Source organism: Plectropomus leopardus, chromosome 3, assembly GCF_008729295.1.
Source record: "Plectropomus leopardus isolate mb chromosome 3, YSFRI_Pleo_2.0, whole genome shotgun sequence".
Classification (NCBI taxonomy): domain Eukaryota; kingdom Metazoa; phylum Chordata; class Actinopteri; order Perciformes; family Serranidae; genus Plectropomus; species Plectropomus leopardus.
Window position 1 is genome coordinate 19,488,979 of NC_056465.1, and position 16,384 is coordinate 19,505,362.

At 39.7% G+C, this 16,384-nt stretch overlaps 1 protein-coding gene across 1 annotated transcript in view; it reads right to left on the reverse strand.

The window, feature by feature from the left end:
- The window catches only part of atp13a3 (ATPase 13A3), a 43,501-nt gene that overhangs the window by 7,754 nt on the left and 19,363 nt on the right, over positions 1 to 16,384 (reverse strand). Inside the window, 32 exon segments of the mRNA XM_042516049.1 lie at positions 759 to 851; positions 2,359 to 2,439; positions 2,669 to 2,757; positions 2,861 to 3,039; positions 3,620 to 3,797; positions 3,949 to 4,021; positions 4,111 to 4,207; positions 4,560 to 4,669; positions 4,782 to 4,824; positions 4,945 to 5,024; positions 5,198 to 5,215; positions 5,217 to 5,248; positions 5,251 to 5,326; positions 5,832 to 5,897; positions 5,899 to 5,996; positions 6,855 to 6,979; positions 7,267 to 7,387; positions 7,675 to 7,828; positions 8,174 to 8,191; positions 8,542 to 8,661; positions 8,888 to 9,038; positions 9,668 to 9,729; positions 9,981 to 10,169; positions 10,967 to 11,124; positions 11,645 to 11,827; positions 12,604 to 12,735; positions 13,551 to 13,623; positions 13,790 to 13,924; positions 14,793 to 14,862; positions 15,305 to 15,388; positions 15,658 to 15,728; positions 15,966 to 16,190. Of these exon segments, the coding sequence (XP_042371983.1) occupies positions 759 to 851; positions 2,359 to 2,439; positions 2,669 to 2,757; positions 2,861 to 3,039; positions 3,620 to 3,797; positions 3,949 to 4,021; positions 4,111 to 4,207; positions 4,560 to 4,669; positions 4,782 to 4,824; positions 4,945 to 5,024; positions 5,198 to 5,215; positions 5,217 to 5,248; positions 5,251 to 5,326; positions 5,832 to 5,897; positions 5,899 to 5,996; positions 6,855 to 6,979; positions 7,267 to 7,387; positions 7,675 to 7,828; positions 8,174 to 8,191; positions 8,542 to 8,661; positions 8,888 to 9,038; positions 9,668 to 9,729; positions 9,981 to 10,169; positions 10,967 to 11,124; positions 11,645 to 11,827; positions 12,604 to 12,735; positions 13,551 to 13,623; positions 13,790 to 13,924; positions 14,793 to 14,862; positions 15,305 to 15,388; positions 15,658 to 15,728; positions 15,966 to 16,190 (3,384 nt within the window).

The following is a 16,384-nucleotide window of genomic DNA, read 5'->3' on the forward strand; positions in this document are numbered from 1 at the left end:
TAAAAACAAGCTCATGGAGTTAAAGATCAAACCAAGGATTCCACAGATTACAGACTAAAACAAAAAGTAAATGAGTCATTTTTTTTTCTTAATCTTATATTGAAAAAAGAAATTTAAGGCCAGCCTGCTTTGATTTTTCATTATATTGTACTGGAAAGGAGCCACTGACAGCAGTGACTAACATAGCAATCTAGGACTAATAGGGAAACTAAGGGTGCAGCAAATAGAGCTTGGCAGGGAATTACATTGATTAAGGTTTTCATTACCTTTAGCAAGGTGGTTCTATGGTGGTTTCTAAAGGAAGTGAGAGCATTACTCCTTCACTTGATCATCAAACTTCGAAATAAGCCAATCACTTCCAAGTGACAAACCTACTTAATTAAATTAAAATGTGCTTACCATTAACCACCAGTAGCTCTAAATGTGAAAATAGCTTTCAACTTCAGCAAGAATGTGATTAAGTAAAATCTTTAAGAACAGCTATGAAGCTTATCTCAAAATGGAGCCAGAGAATAGAAGTAAAGTGGTCTGGAATAAAACTGCTATTGTTATCAAGCTGTGGACAGAAGGCCCGTCAGAGGGACACGAGAAGGAGAGGACAGGTCAGAATGAGACTGAAGTCTCGCACATGCATGTCTTGGTTAGAAGTTACAATGGAAAGGTGTCTGTAACATTAGAGAAAGTGGCGACAGAGGGAGGAAACACCACACAAGAGGAAAATGAAAGGGCTAAAGAAGAATGTGTCAGATTTTCCCAACCTGTGGTGTCGGGGCGACAGGAGTGATGCCAAAGCTGCCCTGTTTGTCTCGGCTGAACACAAGCTTCCATAAGACGATGTCAAGGATGAAGGTCTATGGAATAGCGCAGTGGGCAGGGGAAAGGGTTACAGAGAGGCTAATTTGATTTCACATAGCCTCTGCATTGTTTTTTTTTTCCACAGAGATCTTTGATTATTTTTCCAGAGCCACAGAGAATCCAAGCTTTAAGTAATAAAGCGTGGTAACTTTTTTCTTTCATCAAGTTGTTTGTAAATTATTACATGTGTTGTTAAAATTAAATTAAAGGCATACTATGCAGGATTTGTCATTAAAACTTGGCTTCTCCTCCTCGGCTTAACGAGACTGAGAGAGCAGCGGTGGTCAAGTGAGCGAGAGCATGACTAAAGAGAGAAAGCAGCGGACAAAGCAGTGAATTAAAGAAATAATGTTATTTTTCTATTGTTTCAAGGCAGTTTTGTTCTAAAGCACAAAAAACACTCCCATACCTCCTCACAACTCTGCAGAAGGTGTCGCATTTTTGGATTTTGTGTGAGTTCAGCTGAAGCGTATGCTTCAACTTGTCAACTTGACTTTTCTGCTCCGATCTGCACACAGCTTTGCAGCTCGGATCCACAGAGCAGAGGATAGAGACACTACGTTTTTATAAAGTCTCAGCCTTGCACTGCTATTTGGTTGGAGAATACAAACCATTGTCCAAAGCTGACACCCAGAATGGTCCTGAACAAACCAAAATAATATAAGATACAGGCAGAGGGCAGTTTTCATGCAGATAAATACACTGCCACACACTGCTAGTGGGTCATTTGTGATGAGCGAGAGGAATAACTTTTGTGCGAGAATATATATTGTTTTTTAAGGACAATCCTGCATAGTATACAGTTAAGTAATCAATCATGGAAAGTTTTTTCTTCCATCAAGTTGTGCATTAATCATTACGTGTGTTGTTAAAATCAAATAAAACAGATTAGTAAAAGAGAGAGTACATGGATACTATTGTCTCAAGACACTGAAAACATTGCTGAAAATTTTGATTATGTGCAAAAATAATTTTTGGCAGATTGTTTTTTTTTTTTAATTCAGTTGAAATCGTTAAAGAAATTTGCACTGGAACTTTAAGAAATAGCATAATCTAGAGCATTCGCTAAGAAGTGCATGTACGCAAGGGCAGTCATCTAAAAAGGAAGGCAGATGCATGGTAATACTGCTCCACTGAGTTTGGCAAGCCAGCATAAACTACTCATTGTCATGCAGTGGTTCAGCAGTCATTTTTTTTCTTTAAGAGCATCCAGCTATCCAACATCACAAGCGTATGCTGCTCTGATGATATTCAAAAGCCCAAATAATGTAAACATTTCATCAAAAAAACAGTCATATAAGTTAAGAGTTAACTGTTACAGACACCATCATCTCTTTAAAGAAAAGAACATTTTCACTTTACAACATAAATTCTTCTCACAACGCAAGATTGATCCTGCTGTCCAGCTAAATGAGACAAAGATGAGCACACCGCATGAAAAAACAAAAAACTGAACATGAGAAAAACATCTACTGCTACAATGTGTATAAATGTGTGTCTTACCTCCACCAAAACAGACACAGCAGAATTGACAAAGATGATGAGAAAGAGTTTTAGCCTCCACTCAAACGGGACACAAACAATCTGTACGCAGAGAGGCAGAGAAAGATAATCCAATCCCTTAAAAATATAGCCATGTTCAATATGACCATCTGAAATCATAACAATATATATGACAGGAAATAAGGAAAGGCATACTAGCTCTAGCACATAATATTATGTCAAAATTTTGAAAGACATAATAAAACAAGCTACAGCCTATGCCAGAGCTGAGTAAAGTGGTATGTTTCTTGTGTGAGTGGTGTCTTCTTACCTCGAGAAACTCATCAATGTCTTTGATAGGGTGGAACATGATGAACAGCAGGAAAAAATACAAACTCAAGGCAGAAAGCACAAAAGGCCCTGTGGAGAAGACACGTAAACACAAAAACTTACAGATATAAAACACATTGAAGTAACTTTGTAACTGTTTTAGGACAGATTTATTAGTAAACAAGTTTCTTACAATTCTTGTAGCTAGGCTGCCTGAAGGGTTTGCCCTTTGAGAAAACAATGGCAACGATGAGATACTGGAAGCAGGAGACATAAAAGAGGCTGGTGTTCTCGTAGTTTTGGATGTTGTGGTCGTCTACTTCTGTGTCATTGTGGTCAGACACATTAATATGTGATGACTGGTTGCAGGCACTGAGAGAGAGATAAGTGAAAGGAGAGTTTGGTTCAGCACTGAAATACATTGTATCCCTTACAGTCAGGATGGTGGTAAAGATTTGTTTTTTAATATCATTCCTAACTTTAGTGGATCATCAGGAATGAATTCAACCTGCTGAGGCTCTGGTCTGAAATAAGACCAAACTTTTCTATGGATGCCAAGACAAAGGCCAAAATGTGTCCCACAACAGGTTAGGTAAAGTTTCCCATTTGTAGCCTAGCCGATCGCTGGAAATACCTTTCACTCTATGCTTTTCCTATATGATTGTGTTGAGGACTTGAGGCCTCTCCTGGCATGTTAAGAGGAGCGAGGAGTCAGCTGTCAATGACGGTATAAAACAGTCAATAAAACAGTTTATCAACAATTCTGAATCACCACAAACAGAGGAGGTGCTTGAGCAAACATTCAGAAATGTGCCCACAAAATTCAGCGCTGACTGATGCTGAAGTTTGTGAGATTAGACAGACAGACAGACTAACACATACAACCAAACACGTGATCCTGCCCAGGATTAAACCTGCTGGAGTTACACAGAAAATTACAGCGGGTACTCACTCTGTAAGTGGCGTCCAGACTGAGTACCAGGGCTGCTGTCGGACCCAAAGGAATGTGATGGTCTGGAAGCCCAAGCAGATGAGGATCTGGGTCAGCACAGAGAACAGCAGAGGCCCTGAGATCAGACCTGATGGGGGACGACGTGACACTAGTTCTTTCCAAGCTGGGTTCAGACTCACTGAAGAAGAGCAGGGAGAAAAGGATGGGCAGAAAACAGACATTGTCGGTGAGCAGAAGAGGCAGGAAGCAAAGATAGAAAAATAAAAGCCAGATACATAACCATGATAAAAAACACATCACCTTATCTTTGTTAATTTTCTTTTACTTACTGGTAAAGACAATAAGAAGGATGATGGCAATATCAATGAAGAGGAACTGGAAGTCTCCAAGGTTACTGAGGATCTAAGAAACCAAAGCAACAGTTCAGAGACTGTATTTTTTATTGATTTATCAGCTACTATTGATTATGAAAGCAGCATTACAGTACGTACAGAGTAGAGTAAAGTGACACTGATGTACTGGATGATGCTGTAGAGGGCCATGAACTTGAACACACAAAAGGAGGTGATGAGAGCAGCACGCCCCTCTCTGGAAATGTAATATATAAAGAACTGTTATGTCACTTTGCTAGAAAAACCCAACTGTTTCATCCATGTGTATAAAAAAAAACTGGGTGGTTTTATTGTTCACGTGTGAAAACTGAACCCATTTTTAAGCTCAAGAACTTCAAATAAGTCAGAAAATTAACTGCTAAGTCAAAAGCTTCTCTTCAATCACTAAATCAAGGGTTTATGCTTCATTACCACCACTACAAAATAGTAATGAAAAAAACATTGTCCATCCCAGTGCTTTTGTGGTGAGATGTTCATTTATCACTTTAACGTTTCATATTTCCTCTGACATGTATTTATTTAATGTGAGGCACTCAAATGAAACAAACCTGATGAGGCTGGGGACACAGGAGATGTTGGGGGTCCTTGAGGTGAAGGGAGATGCTACTGAGGCCTCGAGCTCTGACAGAGAGATGCCACCATGAGCCCTCTTCAGAGCCTAAGTGGGGAAAGTGCAAAATATTAAATTTGTCCAGATAACAGTCAATTGAAGCCCATGCCAACATGTTACTGTCACATTAATAGTTGCTCTTAAAAGCAGCTGTACATACCCCACAATCGTTTGCGCCATCTCCACACATCCCCACAAAGTAGCTTTGAGCAAATAATAAAGAACAGTGATTATGTGCTCCATTTTGTAGCATATATTGTGAATGTAATACTTAATTTAATATTTTTTTATGGCCACATTACGTGTTCAACGTTAATACTCACTCTACGCCCTGCAGTGCCTCAATGAGCTGGGTTTTCTGGTCCGGGGCCATTCTGGCAAACACTGTGCCATGTAGCACCAACTGCAAGAAAGAAGACAGGGGCATACCCACAGATACATTAGGTGTCATGGAGATACATTTACCAAAAGAAAATAGCTCTTATTTTTCTTTTGGTAAATGTAACTTTGACATTTTTATTAAAAGTGACAGTAAACCAGTGGAGCGATGTCAACTCTATTTAAAAGACCTCGTACCTTTTGGAGCATGTCAGGGGAAATGCTCGGTGATGACAGCAAATGACTTTCGTTCATAGCAAAGTGATACAGCTCTTGTGTTTCGGGCTCATCTACATGACACACGTCCTCCAGACTGATGTTTACTTCCTGTTAATGCAACAAGTGTTTGGGTTAGAGACGAAACATTATACGACACCAAAAGAGGGTTGCTTAATTTAACTATTTAAAGTTGAAATGCTATGATTTGCAAAGATCAGATTTTATTATTCAGCTGTTATAGTGGATTGCACTGTGTACACCAATGCATTTAGTTGTGTTAGACTATGCATATACTATATATACTATAGGCTATGCATTTATATAAATACATTTATATATGAGAAAAGTATTTGCTGTGGTTTAAACCATGTTGTTTCAAACTTGCTTCCCTCATCCGACTTAATGATGAAAAAGCCTATCTGACACTACCGCAACCCGCTGAAAGACGTTCTGGCAAGCTTTGACCCGACTCTGTAGACGGTCCATCTCGGGTGCGACCTGGCACGAGTTGGCGCGTTTAAATTCGCACATCTATACGGCACAGTTTGACTCTGTGTGGCCAAAAGTGCTAATAAAAAAGCCCCACATGTTAGCAATAACCCCATCGCCTCACCTCCAGGCGAGATGTCTTGTTCGGCCTGTCAGCGTATCTCCAGGTGATCTTGGCAGCTTGTCCATCAAAGGGAGGGAGGGGCATCAGCAGCAATGATGACTGTGTCTTTGGGGGGGATCATTCCACAGTCTCGGGCCACAGAGATAGCTGTCAGCATGTTGTCACCTGGAATGTGAATAAAGAATACATTTCTTGTTTTACATTTTCGACCAGAAATATTAATATTTATTTTAGTATGGAGCAGATGCTGAACGGAAACAGCAGCCTGTTGTGCTGGAACCCTATATATATATATATATATATATATATATATTATATATATATATAAAGGGTTTATGGAGAAAGAGGATGAAGCCTGGTTTTGAAGTGGGTGTAGAGATCACTCACAGATTGTTTCAACATTTAAGACCTGTATAGCAACCTCCATAAAACAGATGATGAGCTGAAAGCTATGCAAGAAGTAAAAGAATCCTCGGGCAGATATCTGAATTAGTTTGTGCCAGTTACATTGAGCAGCCTACAAAATGTTGTTAATTGAGATTACAGGTACAGCTGAGTAAATACAAGAGGGAATAAATCTTTTGGTTTCCAATACACGGATTACCAAACTCATTATGCTGCCAGTGAAGCAATACAAGAGCTTTAATCAACCACAGGCAGAAAGAGACATGAAGATTGTGTGTTATCTTTAGTGACTATATTGATGTTGTTAGTATATATCCTTTATTTAACCAGAAAAAAAGCCTCACTGAGATTTAGATTCTCTTTTCCAAGAGTGACCTGGCCAAGAGGGCAGCATCAACATTGTTACAGCAATAAACAATAAGCAATAAACTGTCACACCATGAAGAGCAGGCACAACTTCCAGTTAAAATGAAACACAAAACACAGTTAAATTTATGTACAATTTTGAAAAACAATGTCAGTGACAAATTTAGTAGGAGTGGTTTAGCTAAGGCGTGTGTGTGTGTGTGTGTGTGTATGTGTGTGTGAATGTGTGTGTGAATGTGTACACAGTCTCACCAGTAACCATAACAGTGCGGATGTTGGCTCGGCGGAGGTCCTGCAGCACTCCTGGGGTTTCTGCCTTAAGCTTGTTCTGCATGATGATCAGACCTAGGAACTCCATGTTTGCCTCTATGTGATCCCTAGTTCAAAGGAAAACATGTACTCATATGTGCTTAAGTGCCAAAAACCAAAATGTGTAGAATACAAGGGCAACACGTAAACATTATTAACATTCTGAGTACACTAGAGCCCCTTCATTTAACTTTCATATTCATGTCATAGACTGAAGGAATTCGGCATTGACAGTGTTATGTCATCAGTCTGAAGTGGTACTCTAAAAGCAGCAGCAATTCTCAGCTAGAGGTTCGCTGGATACATTTAAAACTAAGGTCAAAAGTAACAATATCATCATTATTGAGAATGGTACCTGTTGATGTTCTGGACTTTGTGCCAAGTCATTTTGGATTCAAGTCTGCGATGAGCCAGAGCTATGACCCTGAAACCCTGCTTGGTGTAGCCCTCCAAAACCTCTGCAAAGTTTTCTGGCACTGCAAACACAAAGAGAGACAATGAAGTAATGAGGAAAGTTAGAGAGTGACAGACAGCAAGTAAAGATGTGGTAGAGCAGAGGCACCATTCAGGACTGTGGTTTTAATGGTTCCCTATTCTCTAGCCAGATGTAATTATTGGCTAAAATTCAGTTATTGGAACAATACCAATAATCTATTTATCTTACTTATCAGCCAATAACACTCCATAACAGCCACCGTGCACCCTTATTATACTTTTCAGTGCTGATTGTCACTACAGCATTAATAGTAACTAGACACTTTACCTGTATCCTTCTTGCAGAGGCTTGCCACCACCTCTGGTGCTCCCTTCGTGTAGGCATCCATACGTTTCTCCCCGAGCAGACGAGCCACCACACACATCCTCTGGAGTGCTGAGGAGAAGGGAAACTGGCGCACGATACCTATTTCATACGCTGACTGCACAAGCACACCCACGCAGACACATGAAAAAACAAATGTCAAGGAGAAAAAAAACTCAAAAAAATTTCAATCATAGATAATGCTAATCAATGTCTAATTACATAAAGGACTATTACTAGAATACCAAGCAACTTAAATGTTGGTTGACAAAATCATTACACCTACACTGATAAGATCCTTTCTTTTAATTGAATAATAAACAAATCAAACGAGACACTGACAAGTTTATAAACATTGAAAATATATATATATATATATTTTAAAAACTGACCATAACTTTTTATTTGGTGAGAAACAATGAATTTGATAAGTACAGTACCAAAAAGGAAGCAGGGAACTTACAGAAATCTCATATAGTTCCTGAAATGAGAAAAAGAGCAGAGAGGGATTAGTCAGCCAGTCATTCACAGTATAACTCGCTGTTTTTATGCTTTGGTGGTAGTGTCAACGTTGAAGTGCAAGAATATGCTGGTTTTAAATTAAACCACTATACTAAAGACTGCATGATAAAAAAGCCAGAGAACCAATAATATAATGTCCAAGTCCACATTCCAGCTCAATTTTTTTAAAAAGAACATCAGAGTGATAAATCTGTATATATTTCAGTTTAAATATTTGATGTTACTAGTGATAAGATAATCTTTTTTAGACATGTTTAAGACTTTGAGGATCTGTGGTTATTTTTTTGTGAACTGGCTTGCTGTTCGTACCATGTCCTGCTCTGTTGATGCAGCAGTTTCGGGGGGCAACAGCTGTTTTGGGGGTCGAACCACAGTGGGCATGATACGGTTGTGCAGAGATGTTTCCTCCTCAGTGGCCTCTTCTAAGATCTGGTCAGATTAAGGTTTGAAGAAAACATATGGATTAATTTATTAATTATGGATCTTCTTCTTCTTCTTCTTTCTCGTTCTGTCACACACTGGTAACCTGCACATACAATGGATTCCAAAGGCTTTCTGTCCCCATATACCTTTTTAAGGGCGTTCTGACTAATCACACTATCACTGTGCCTCCCTGACCAACATTATGCTTTTGAATAGTTGCAGAACAACTCACCCAGCCTGTAGCTTCAAACATTTTTAGGTCCAGTGGGTCTCCAGACAGCTGGCCATCTATTTTGGTGAGAGAGTGGCAGGTGGCCATACAAGCCACAAACTGGGACTTGACAAGATTTTCTTTGTATGCGTTTTCCTCTGACAGGTGGAAACTGGAGAGGCAGAAGAAACGGGAAGCAGACAAGGAGAAAAGTTTTACTCTGGTATATAAACAGGAAGATACAAGTAAGACAAATGGACATTTTTATTTTTATGATGTGAAAAAAAATCTCTGTGAGAATAAAATTGCTTCCATAAGCAATGGATCCCAATGACATGTATAGAAAAAAAGAGTATAGTAATAGTGCAGAATTATGCCTTACCATTATGCCTTCTTACTACAGAGAAATGCATAGAATTTTAAATTTAGGGACATAAATAATCATCACTTGATATTACTGCACATTATAATATTTAACCAAAAGTTGCATTACTGTGCAGCCCCACAGATTAAAACAAATCATAAGAGTACACCATTTGGTTTAAGATTTAGTCGATCTCTTTTAGCATCTACATAATTTCACTATAACAGATTGACACAATCACAACACAATCATTCTAGTTCATCATCAGCATTTACTTAAATTTGAAATGAGGGAAATGAGACCTTTATAAGAAGATATAGCAGTACATTTCAAATCCTTTCCACCAGGTAATCAGCCTTGAGATTTAGGATGCAGCCAAAAATGCACTGAAACAGTCGTATCTCTGTGTGTGATAATAAGAGTGTAGACCAGCTTACCTGCCATTCTCAACCCTCTGGACTCCCCACAGGTCTAATCCATCTTCTGTCAGAGTTCCAGTCTATAAGCAGAAAGAAAGCATAATTTAACTTGGAGAAATTTAATTTAATTTGATTCAAACTCAGTTATTCAAAGTATTCTAGTCCTACTGCTGTTCAGATGATTGTGCTGTATACTTGTGCCTTTATTTTCAGGTATTTTATTGTAAGCCTACAGACAATGGAGTCTTTAAACAGTATTTCAGCGATACGTGAGGTCAGTGTGACTATTTGGAAGAGCAAAAACAACAGTCATACAACCGCCAGTTCTCACCTTGTCAAAGCAGACCAGATTGATTTGACCGCAGATATTGATCCTCTGTGGGCTGATACAGAAAATGCCAAGGTGTTTGAGGCGGCGCTGGGCGTACACAATGCCAGCCGTCATGGCAGCTGGCAGCGCCGGTGGAACAGTGATGGTGATGATATCCAGAGACTCAATGATGATGGTCTTCGCTGGCACCTGTGGCAAGCAGAAAGGAAAAAGTAAAAAAACTTTACTTTAATTTGATTGCCACCCTTCCAGCTATAAATCTGCGGTCCTAGTACGGGTCACTCACTATCACTCATTTGTTGTTGTCAAGTTGTCAAGAGCCACTTTTGAACTGAACAATATGGAGGCATGTTTGTGTCTGATTGTTAATTTTAAGAACAAATCTAAAGCAAGAACTTGAACTAACCGATCCTCTGAACCAACGTACCCCACAACAACCTTACAATCATAAAGCAAGCATCACAGAGACCGTGACACTAATATCTCAAACTGCTCACGTTCTGCACCACACAGTGAGTCAGACATCTATTGTGATCCTCAAAGTCCGTGAGTAACAGTGATCAGCTCTGACGACATCAGAATCAGTGTGTATGCATAAACCATCCACCTGCCACCTCCTCGATTTGATAATTTTTTATCCAATTTAGAGACCCATGCCTACATAGGCATTTCCCACCCTCTCTGTCAGGCCCGGTCGGATTATATTGCCTTTTGTATTGATGTTTGAGTGATTTACTTTAATGATTAGAGAGGCTGATTTCAGTCATTTAAAACATTTCCACGTGCACAGTAATGTCACTCACTGCAGCAAATATCAAGGGACGTTAAAGCAGCAAAACTAAAAAGAAGTTGTAAACTTTACTGAAGCTTCTGAAATAATCAAGTTACTATGCTTTTCCTCTATTTAAATGTGCAAAACTGAACCCATGTCGTTCAAAATCAATGCATTGGTGCTTGTTTAATCTGCTCGTCACCTCCTTGATTACCTCATTCATGACGCTGAGGACGATGGAGTAGACAAAACCAATTCCAGCCACAGCCACCAGACACAGCAGGAAGAGGTAGGCATCACGGTACAGCTTGAAGTCGGTGGGTTTTGGATAAAGGATGGAGCGCACCAGCTGGCCTTTGGCTGTGCTGAAACCTGGTGAAGAAGTTGTTATGAGAAGTTTTTGATCAAATATTTGATATTGAACTCCTTTCAAACAAGGGCTCAGGTCTCTGAACTGTGATGAAACAAGGATTAAACTGCAGAGCACGAAATAAAATGGCTCCCTGAATGAAAGGGATATTTCTGACCGCTGAAATGCTGTGTTGCTTATTAATGAGCAGTAGCTGATCCTGTGATGTCTGTCTTTTGTTAACTGTTAGTCTTTTTATTGTTGGTCTGAAAAAAACCCTTGTATCTCAGTCAACTTCATTAAGCACATTTCACTGTACTGATGTAACATGTAAAGCAGGAGACTTAAGTCCCAATGCATGGGTTCAGCATATATGTAGAAATATGACAGGCGTGATTCCCATACAGGGACTTATGGCTCTCAGTAAAACTCAACTATATAAAAATCACATGTGAATATCTGTTTTAGTACCAAACTTTCTACACCAAATAAAAAGTCCCAAACACTGACACTTCTATGTCACACACACACACACACCCCTACCTGTGCGGACCACCACAGCTTTGACCAGTTCGCCTGTGTAGAAGCGGGTCTGGATGACTTGGGTGCCACAGAAGAGTGTGTGTCTCTTATGCTCCTCAGTGTTGTAGGCACTGTCAGCCTCCTCCCCCCTCTCCCCAGGCAATGGGTTGGGGAGGTTGGTCTTTGTTACAGGAACGCTCTCACCTGATAGGGAGTGATAGGATCATATCAGGACGGGCTGCTGGAGGAGATTTACAGAAAGAGTATTTTGACGTTTGCATTCTCCTGTGGTTGGTTTTTTTTATTTATTTATTTTTTTTTAAAGGTACAGTATCTAGGAATTTAGATTCAAAGATTCATACCATCAGTCGGAGAGGCCTGAGTCGACTGAGACTACACAAGTTGAGCAGTCCTCTAAATTTTCTTTTTTTTGTTAGTCAGATCATTTTATATAACATCACTGTCCCCGTTATTGTCCAGCTGAAACCCTATTCAAAATCCCAAACTCTGTATGCAAATAGTTGAATTTTCTTATTGAAGAGCCAAATGTAATTTGACTGACATAAACAACGACTCGGGACCAGCATTAGAGGATTTGTTGGTTACTGTCTGTAAACACGCTAACCAGCGAAAGATTAAATCTTGTTTTGGAAACAGCCCACTTGGCATTTTCACCTCAATGTATTTGCCATTTTTCAGCACTGTGTCCATTAATTTTGCAGTTTCCTCTTGAATGCGTGCTGCTTACAACCTGATACCCAGTCGCTAACTGTTTGTAAAGTCCCACCTGCACACCATGCCCAGGAAATCCTGAACACAGCAAAATAAGAATAAAATAAGAAAAGACAGGTAGAGTGCAGAGTCCCTACAGATAAATGCAATTAATATTCCCCTGCATACTGTACCTTTAAGTTTATGTACAAATATTCCAACAGACATTCTTTTGTCCCAGGATTTAAATCGTCAGATGCCCTTCTAACCTGTGAGCATGCTTTCATTGACGATACAGGTGCCGCTGACCAGCACAGCGTCACATGGCATGATGGTCCCATTGCTCGGGATGACCATCACATCACCGGGCACCAGATCAGTTGACAAGATTTCGTCGATATCTGGGAGGGAAGAGGGGTGCAATGAGAAGTTAAATGTGTGAATTAAATATGAACAGGTGCAGTGTGGGTGACAAAACAGAAGATAGAAGAGTGTGGAGATATGTGAAAAGTGTGTAAATGAGCTGAGAGTAGCAGATGGCGGATCAGAGGGTGAGAAACGAGATATTTTGTGTGTCAGAGCCCCAGAGTCTTGTTCAGCACATCTCTCATTACTCATGCCTCTCTAGGCTGCAGGAAAAGTGCTGAGGCATCACAAGCAAGGCCAGTGCAGTAAATGGATGTATAAACAAAAATATAAGATGTGTAGTAACTTTCATGACAATGTTTCTAACAAATTCAGAGAGACAGTTTAATTTGATATTTTGGCCAATTCATTGAATTAATTCTAATTGGCTACAGCTCATAAGACACATGACAGACTGCTTCTGCAGCACCTCTACAGACACTATTGCCCAATTTAAAAGGTATTCAGACAGACAAAAGCATGCTGAACTGTAAAAGAGTGCTTCTAAATGTTTACAAATGCTATGCCCACTGTCTAACATACGCACAGTCTCTCTCTAAGTCTGCACTGTCCCACCCTAGCAGCCATCTGGAGGACAGCCAAAGCAGAGCGACTGTGTTATTGAATCTGGCCAAGCACAGAAGCAGAAAAATTTCTTCTGTCAGGTTTGGTTTGGAAAGCACTCTTCAGAAAATCAGGACACTGGTTAGAATAATACATGCTGCACACTATTCAAATGACTATGCAAAGGTTATCCAGGGAAAGGAGAGAAACAACAAAAAAAAGACAAAAACAAACAAAATTGACAAACCATTGTTGGCTCGGCATACAGACACACGGACAATACTGTGAGCTGCCACCATATCGTGAAGCATGACGTATTGCTGGAAAAAAGGAACAAAGGAAACAGATGAGAAACTTTAGACAGCCTCTTGAATCTCATGGCCACCTGTGTGACTGTGAGGGTGCTAAACAAAAACCATATGCACACACCAGGTCTTGCCATAGCCATGAGGTTTGAAAAAAGTTTCAGCTTTTTGTGGATCTCACCTTTTTGATGGTGTACAGAGAGGTAGCTATGGATATGACCGACATGAAAAGAATGGCCACAGCATAATAGTAATACTCATCGGCACTCCACAGGATCACACTGAAGAGCTGGAAGATGTAGAAAGGGTTGAGGACCTGCAGGAGGAGACGGACAGACACAGATTAGTGTGGCAAATGCAAAGGTGTGAACATTAAGACACTACTTCATGAATTTACAAAAAAAGATGTCTACTTGGAGACATAACCACAATGATACCAGGACAATAAAAGGACATTTTGATTAACACAATTCATCAAGTTTCCATATGTCTACATGATTCCTATTAACAAGATGTATACTTACTTATGTATCCTGAAATATGTTGATGTTATATTTTGTATACATACCTGAGCAAGGTTTAAGGTCTTAAGGGTTTAAATTATACAGTACAAATAAGTGTTGAATAAAAAGATACCACTGAGGCAGTGACTTTATAAACATACCTGTTAAGTAATGTTAACTAAGTTCTTTGAGTTGTAACCACTGCAACTGTAATTCCACTACTTATGATCGTAACTAGACATGTAACTAGTTACTTTTTAAATTAAATGAGATGGATGAATTACAGTTAAGGTTACAAAGGCTAAACCGAAGTGTCTTTGTTTCTTCTCTTTGTATACACATCCCTGTGTTGGTCTGCAGGGGGCATTAGTGTGGTATTTACAAGTGAAACACATGTAGTGTGCATACACTATTTTTGAAGAGATTCAGTAAGAAGATAATTTCCTTTACAATTATGTGCATATCTGCAAAGGTCTCTTTATCTAACAGCTGGGGAAGAATAAAACTTACATTAATTTGCAAAGGTTTGACTTCACGTTTGAATGAGCTGAACTGATACAAAACTTTACAGTATGCATGTAATTTGTAATGCACAAGTTGAAAAGATGTCTTTTATTTGAGGACAATTCAAATTCTGAGTGAAAGAAAAAGCTGACAGTGTTACAGCAAACTGGGCCCTACCTCTTTGATAAGCAGCTTGAAAACAGAAGGCACTTTCACTGCAATTTCATTCACACCGAAGAACAGTCTCCTGACAAGAGGTGAAAGAGGCATTCATGAGCCAAATGTTGTGAACCAGAACTTCACATATAAAAACACACATTCACACACACACACACACATACACATAGTATAGAGCAGAGCAAAACATTGTAATACTTAAGGTTAAGGGTATGTAGGTTTTCATTTTAAACAATATCAGCAGATGATTTCACCGATTACTTTCTACTCTGAGAAAAATTATTGGGGTTGTACAGTATAAATCATATTTTTAACAGGTCTGCACTGACTTCCCCTGGCTACATGTGAGGAATCCCCACTGAAAACTGACCTCACAAAACAAAAAATGAAAAAAATGTTGGAGTACAGGGCTTATAAACCTAGTAATAAGTCATTAAACAGGCCCAAATACCCTCCTTCTGTCTGGCTGTCTAAAGTGGAGCAACATATCCTCCAGACAGGCAAGATGTTACCTGTACTCCTGCTGGTTCCTGGTCAGGCCTGCGCTGTGCTCCGAGTGGAGGGCGGAGCAGCTGACCTGAAGATCCTCCAGGCCGCTGTAGAGGAGATATTGGCCAAAGCAGGGGACAAAGTCAACACTTTTAGTACACATTACTGTGCTAACAACACAAGTCTAACATTTACAACTGGGTTGTAATGTTTGTTTTTCCCATTTCATTTTAAAGCTCTTTGAGTTGTGAAATAGGGCTGCAAATATTGAGTTATAATAACTGTTGTGTTCATTGCATATATACTTCAAGATAAACCTTTAACCAATTTAGCTTCCTATAAAAATAGCCCAAAGAAACAATCAAAGAATGCTTACGTTAAAACTTCAAAGTTCTGCACTTCGTCATTCCAATAATACTTTGTGCTATGGAAGGTAAAATAGCGAATCTGTGACAAACAGAACAGGGGAGGTGCAGAGAGAGGGGACACACGTCAGCATTATTGTATTGCTGTCCACATACTTAAAGGCAAAAACAAAGTAAACTGAAAGGTAAACAACACACTACTCGGATGACACAATTTGATAAAGTGCAACATACAATTTCAATAACATCAATTTGATTAATTGGATCAGTGGGGGAAATTGCACTGTGTAACTACAGTATATTAGGGGTTGTTGCTTACCTGTGTGGGCTGGTAGTCGGCATATCTTCTGATGAGCTCCTGAGCGGGGCTGCCATCGGTGGGGTGGGGGGTATGTCCGTTGGCCAGAGAAGAGGAGGAGAAGGGAAAGGAGGGAGAGGAAGGGGAGGAGGGGGAGGTGGTCTGGGTCTCCAGGCTGTGGAAGGGGTTGCTCCCCGGGGCCAGCATCACTCGCACTCTGGCCAGGAACCAGCGCCGGAACTCGTCCTAGTCAAAAAAAACAAACAAAACAAACAAACAAAAAAAAAACCACACACACAAAGTTATGGATATTAACTCATAGTCACCCACCATTATGGACAAATTTAACATTTATTTTGCTGTCTTTAGTACATTTCTGTTAAAACAGCCTGTCTAAAAAACCTTAATGGCAATATATTTACAGCTTGTGGCCCTTACGT